General features: G+C 37.8%; 1 protein-coding gene across 1 annotated transcript in view; it reads left to right on the forward strand.

The window, feature by feature from the left end:
• LOC121919336 (intestinal mucin-like protein) overlaps nt 1–5,626 on the forward strand; it is a 10,492-nt gene extending 4,866 nt beyond the window's left edge. The window contains exons 7-9 of the mRNA XM_042445834.1: nt 1,236–1,287; nt 2,137–2,248; nt 4,325–5,626. Of these exons, the coding sequence (XP_042301768.1) occupies nt 1,236–1,287; nt 2,137–2,248; nt 4,325–4,583 (423 nt within the window). The 3' untranslated portion in view covers nt 4,584–5,626. The remainder of the gene's footprint in view (nt 1–1,235; nt 1,288–2,136; nt 2,249–4,324) is intronic.
• Nucleotides 5,627–5,926: the final 300 nt, after the last annotated feature.

Raw genomic sequence — 5,926 nt, forward strand, 5'->3', positions numbered from 1 at the left:
TATTATTATTATTATTATTATTATTATTATTATTATTATTATTATTATTATTATTATTATTATGCTTTATTTATATAGCACTGTAGATTTAAGCAGTCATGCAAAAGCCCATCTTATCCAGGGGCCTAGTTATTGAAGAAGGTAAGAAGGGAAGGGAAGTTCCTCCTGCATGTGCTGTTCTGCATAGGGCCTGGCCACTTACTTCCTAAAAGTAAGGAACAGCCACATAGTGAAGGAGGAGCTGCCAATTCAGTGCCTAATTTCCAGGTAGGCTTGAGCCTTGGAACCTCTCAATTAGACTTGAAGGCATCAGACAGCAAAGGATCTTCCTTTTCTTTAGCAAGGATGAGATCCAAATTCATCCAGTTGATTTATGGATACTGTCAGCCTGTCATTATATGATTTTTAAAAAAATATAACTTCCAAACTTCCACATGTGATTTCAAATTGCCTGTTGATCTGTGGATTTCATAAGATTTTCTTAGGCAAGGGATACTCCGAGGTTGATTACTAGTTCCTTCCTCTGAAATACAGCCTATAGCACCTGGTTATTTGTTGGCAGGCTCTCATCCAAGTACTAACTAGGGTTGACTCTGCTTTGCTTCCAAGATCAGATAAGATCTGGTGCCTTTACATTATTTAGGCATTGCCACTCCATCTCTACCTCCTTCTAGTTTTGTTTTCAGAAAATCTGCGTACTTTCTATCCTCAGAACAAAATCCAAAAAAATTAGAAGTGTGTCATTGTATGTAAATTTGTTGCGACTTGAATTTAAGTCTAGGCAACAACTGTGGTCCACAAAATATTCATTTCAAAATCTTCTCACTAAACACTAATTGCATTCTATAAAAGCTCTGTACAGTACTGTTAATCCTGTGGATTCTGTGTACTGTGGAATAACTTGCCTAGATTATCATACAAGTAGTGAGATGAAGGATTAAATACATACGGTACTAATAAACATAAGTACATAGAAGGGGGAAAATATAATTTAGCCTTAACAAAGGTACAGGTTATATAATTGTTGTTAATAGTTTCTTGATATTTCATTATTGTTATAATTTTTAGTAATTATAGAAGGCATTACATTCATTTTGGAGACAATTTCCTTTGGGTCTGTGGGTCCAAAGCTTATTTATCAGTCTTGGCCTGCACCTTTTTGGCATAAATCAATTTTGTTTGGAGGGTGTATATTTGGCTCTATAAATCAGTTCTAACTCATGTTATTCTTTTAGGAATATGTGGTAAAGTCTGATGATGGCTGTTGCAAGATCTGCCAACCACCATGTAAGTTATGCCAAAAATGTTAAAATACAGCTGAAAATATCTCCACTATGCACTAGAGTCTGTCTTTGGTAACATTAACTGCATTTGGAGAGGAAGTGAGCAAATAAATTACACTATCTGAGCAGAGAGTAAGTGTTAAGCTTGGTATAGGTATTAGCTGTAAAAGTAATACTGTGAAAAGAAGAATCACTGTATTAAAACTCATAAGATAAGGCAGGCTTCCTTGCTCCTAATGATACCAGTAGACAGGGAAATAGAAAAAGGCATTCTAGGATTCCACATTTTAAGTTTAATTTTTAGTAATGGTAATAGTAATAATTTTACCTTAAACAAACAACAGGTGAAGTTATACATCACAGGTTCAAAACACACTGCAGACATCTTCCAGTTTGAGACAGCTTGGGAACTGTAGTTTTATGAGACATTTGCAGAGGTTGCAACAGAGCTTTACAGAGGTTGCAACATGCCACTAGATTTAGAGTGGATGTTCCACTGGATGAGGAGATAACAGATGTGGCTGAACTCCAAACCCCACCAGTCCCTGCTAACATGGCTGGTGAAAGCTGTACCATAACAATATCTGGAAAGCTAGTTTATTCACCCATGCTCTTAAAAAAACAGATTTACCATACCTTTTGATTTCTTCTTTACTCTCCAAAGTATTAAGATTCAAGAGGACTGCAAGGCTCTAAAAAACCCAGATGGACTCCACTATTTCTTTTTCCCTATCTCTTCATATATGCATATTTGTGTACATGCCATCCTGTCTTCCACAGCCTTAGTATGTAGTCATGCTGATTGTTTTATATAGAGAGAGATAGATAGATTAAAAACTTCTTCCCTTTACAGTGAAAATCTGTGTGCCAAAAAGCACAAGAAGTGTCATCAGATACAATGACTGTGAAGCTTCTTCACCTGTTGAGTTAACGTATTGTGAAGGCCACTGTGGCAGCTCTTCAAAGTAAGTAGCAAAAAACTATTCCTTGCTCCTCTTACAAATAATTTTTATTTGTGATTCTGTAGGTCTTGCTTATTTGAAATAGTTGGCCAGAAAATCTTGGGTTCAATTCTTTATATTTTTTGTAGCTGATAGGCACAAAATAATTGTATTTTTTTTGTAAGAAAAACACTAAAATTCATGGAATATAAATGCACTAGTTTTTATCGTAGATCAAACTTTTAGCCTTTTGTCTTACAAAATATGAAGGTGGAAGCTATTGCAAAGGACATTTAATTCAATCCATTACATTAAGCAATTTGTCCAGCAGGTTTTTTTATTCTTTTTTAGAACAACAAAGATTGGGTATCCATCTGACAGGGAATCTTTAGATAAGCATTTCCTTGGGGCCTCTTTCCACTCCCTAGTTCTATGATTTTAGAAGTCTACATCAAGAATCACATTGGCCTTCTTAAAATTTAAACCCACTAACAAGAAATTCATAAACCCATGGGTCAAGAAGATCCTGTAATGTGCAGCAGAGCATAATGTTCCACTTGGGCCATTCCACGTCCCACTTAGCTTTGATGGATGTCAAATCTCAGGAAGGAGCCCTGTTGGTACTTACTAGTGGGGAGGGGAGGGAGGAGGAGATAATTCAAACAAGTAGGAAGAGCTGGTCACAACTTGGAACAGGGATGAAATAAAGGCTTGTTCAGAGATGAAGTGCAACCTTCTTTTCCTTCCCCTGGAAGCCCAGGGCAGCTTTGTTTTGATCAAGTGAATTGCCTCCTTCTCTCCACTAGTACGCAGTCTTCACAACTGCCAGGAGAGAGGTTTTGAAAGGCGTGCAAAAGACTAGAGAACAGCTCTCTGCGCACTATCTAAAATTTAGAGGCATGTAAGCATGCAAGCTTCCTTTCCTACCAATGGGAGAGTGTACATGACCCCATAGGAAATTTTTTTACACACACGCATGGGTGGAGGCGATCTGACATCTGATGTTTCAGGAGGCATTGCCCATACACTTTCACATTTGCTTTTGGGAGGAAATGAATGTAAATATTTATTATTTTAAAGAACATCAAGGCATCACATTTGGTACTTTTTTCTGTGCACCTATAGAATTGCAACATATACATGTGGTCCTGCTTCACAGCCTGTTCCTGGCATTGTAATCCAAAACACCTAAGTTTTCCAAGCTTGGTGGCCTCAGCATTGTAGAAGTACAATGAAGAAGTACAGCATGTGCTTACCTAGGTCCAAAACACACTCCAGAAATAATCCAGTTTGAGACTACTTTAATTTTCCTGGCTCAATGCTAGAGAATTCTGAGAACTTTAGTTTTGTGAAACATTTAGCCTTCTCTCTCAGAGAACTCTGGTGTCCCAGTAAACTACAATACCCAGGATTCCCTAGCATTGAGCCAGAGGAGTTAAAGTGGTCCCAGATTGGATTATCTCTGAAGTGTGTTTTGGAACCTAGCTACATTTCTTGCTGCTGCCAGCCTCAGACCCCTTTGTAAGCAGTGCTTCCTCCCTGGTGGGGTGATTTTCATGTTGTTGGAAAGAGAGGTGATCAGTGGGGATGCATCTAGCTATTCTTCTGTGGTTGGGTATGCTGGGACAGATATCTGCAGTAATCCCGATTGATCCCCTGCTCTCTGGCAATATGGCGTTGACCATGTGCTGCTCACAAGGGAGGTTTGGGGGGATTTGGGTTGTTGCATGGTCAGAATAGAATTCTGAACTCCATAACAACTAAAAAAAGTGAGTTGTGATAGTATAAGTCAGACTTACACCATCATAATTCACCAATAGGGCACCAGCCATAGTTTAATTATATAATTAAAAATCATCTGTCATTTTACTTGTTGAGACTGAAATCATTTGGGAGTATAACAGACAAGTGCAGAAACACTTTTAACTACATGAGCCAACCTGGCAACATATACTGTTTGAAATATAGACATTTTAAAACCAATTTCCTCCAATATAGACTGAAGACTTGTGAACGCTAACAGTGAGTAGGAATGGTAGTCTTGCTCCTGCCCCAGAAGTTACTCTAACCTTCCTTTGTTTTCTCTTTGTAACTCTCTAGATATTCTTATAAGGCAAACACAATGGATCATACCTGCAACTGTTGTAAGGAACTCAAGACAAGCAAGAGACAAGTGACCCTGTCATGCCCTGATGGCTCCACCCTGGATTATTCTTATATCCATGTTGATGAGTGTGACTGTATGGCCAGCCAATGTGGTCTCCAGCCCACCTCCTCTCCAGAACAGCAGCAGGAACAAGAACAAGAACAGCAGCAGCAAGAAGAGCAGCAACAAGAGGAACAGCAACAAATGGAATAGCAACAGCAGGAAGAAGAACAGTAACAAGGACAGGACTTTTTTTAATGACCAAGAACAAGAATTAACCCAAAGGAAATTCAAATAAATCTTCTGTTAGGTAGAAAAATATCCAATGCAGCATTGTGAACATACAGATGAATATTTTTTTCTAGATCTACCCAGAGTGGCCCCTTTTCTTTCATCTTATACAGTATTTGGTGTACCAAACAAGAAATGCTCAGGTTTATGCTTTCCTTGAGTGAGGCTATCTTGTCCAACTGCAAATTATGTGGGAAGGGGAAGAAGACCTTGGTGAGAATTATTAGAGTGCCGGTAGGAAGATTAAGCCTTAACTCTCCCCCGCCATGAAGTTAGAACTCCAGCATTACCCAAGCATCACATGGATAGTAATATTTCTAATATAAGCACAAGACTTTTTTCCCATTACTAGTTGGCACTAGTCAGACATTAATTTAAGTACAAGAGCTATTAGGAGAGGCCCGTTCCATTCCATTTCAACTTCATTCCTCAGTGACTATATCCACAACTAAAAATCTAGCACTTACTTTGCCAGTTTGCTCTTCCTAACTGTTGTTTCAAATTCCTGATTTCTACAAACTTCAGTCTGGTGAATGATGCAGGGCTACAATACTAGGTTAATTGTAAATTTATTCTTATGCAAAACAACAGCAATAAAAAAAACCTGATGAAGTATGGCTGCTGCTGAAGAAGACACTCTGTTTACATATCATCAGCAGCATAATAATTGTATGAAGATTTTAATGTTTTTTATAACTGTTTACAAAATGAATATAGATTATAGAGATGTATTTGCCAAATGGTCATATGAAGAGCTTTTGTAAACTGAGGTAACAACAAAAACAATAATATAAATTCTGTTCTAAGACAGTTAATTTTTTTTAAATGTTGTATCATTACTATTTATTTGTTATGGGAAAATAGACTTTAGGGGCTATTTTCTTCTGAATTAATATCTTCTGTCAACAAAAGCCTGGTTGAGGGATAACTTCACCTTTTGCCATTTTTATTTGTTTCTTTAAAAGAACACCTACAATGATTAATAAATTTTCAGCATTTTGCAGCTGTTGTGGTTTTTCTTTCTGATATCCTGTGCTTCTTTTGCAAGGATCATTTTGGTACACCAGACTAACATAGCTACTTACTTGTTCTCTCTAACTGTAGAGGTGGGTTTCCATCCAAACCCCAGTCTCAGTTCTCATGAAGGCTACCCACCCATCTCCCTGCTCCTGTTAGCCTTAGATGAAAGACTCCCCTTGGTATAATATCTAATTTTGCCCTTAGTATTGAACAGAGGTTTGCCGTTTTGTTAGCACAACTAGAGT

Source organism: Sceloporus undulatus, chromosome 1 (genome assembly GCF_019175285.1).
Source record: "Sceloporus undulatus isolate JIND9_A2432 ecotype Alabama chromosome 1, SceUnd_v1.1, whole genome shotgun sequence".
Taxonomy (NCBI): domain Eukaryota; kingdom Metazoa; phylum Chordata; class Lepidosauria; order Squamata; family Phrynosomatidae; genus Sceloporus; species Sceloporus undulatus.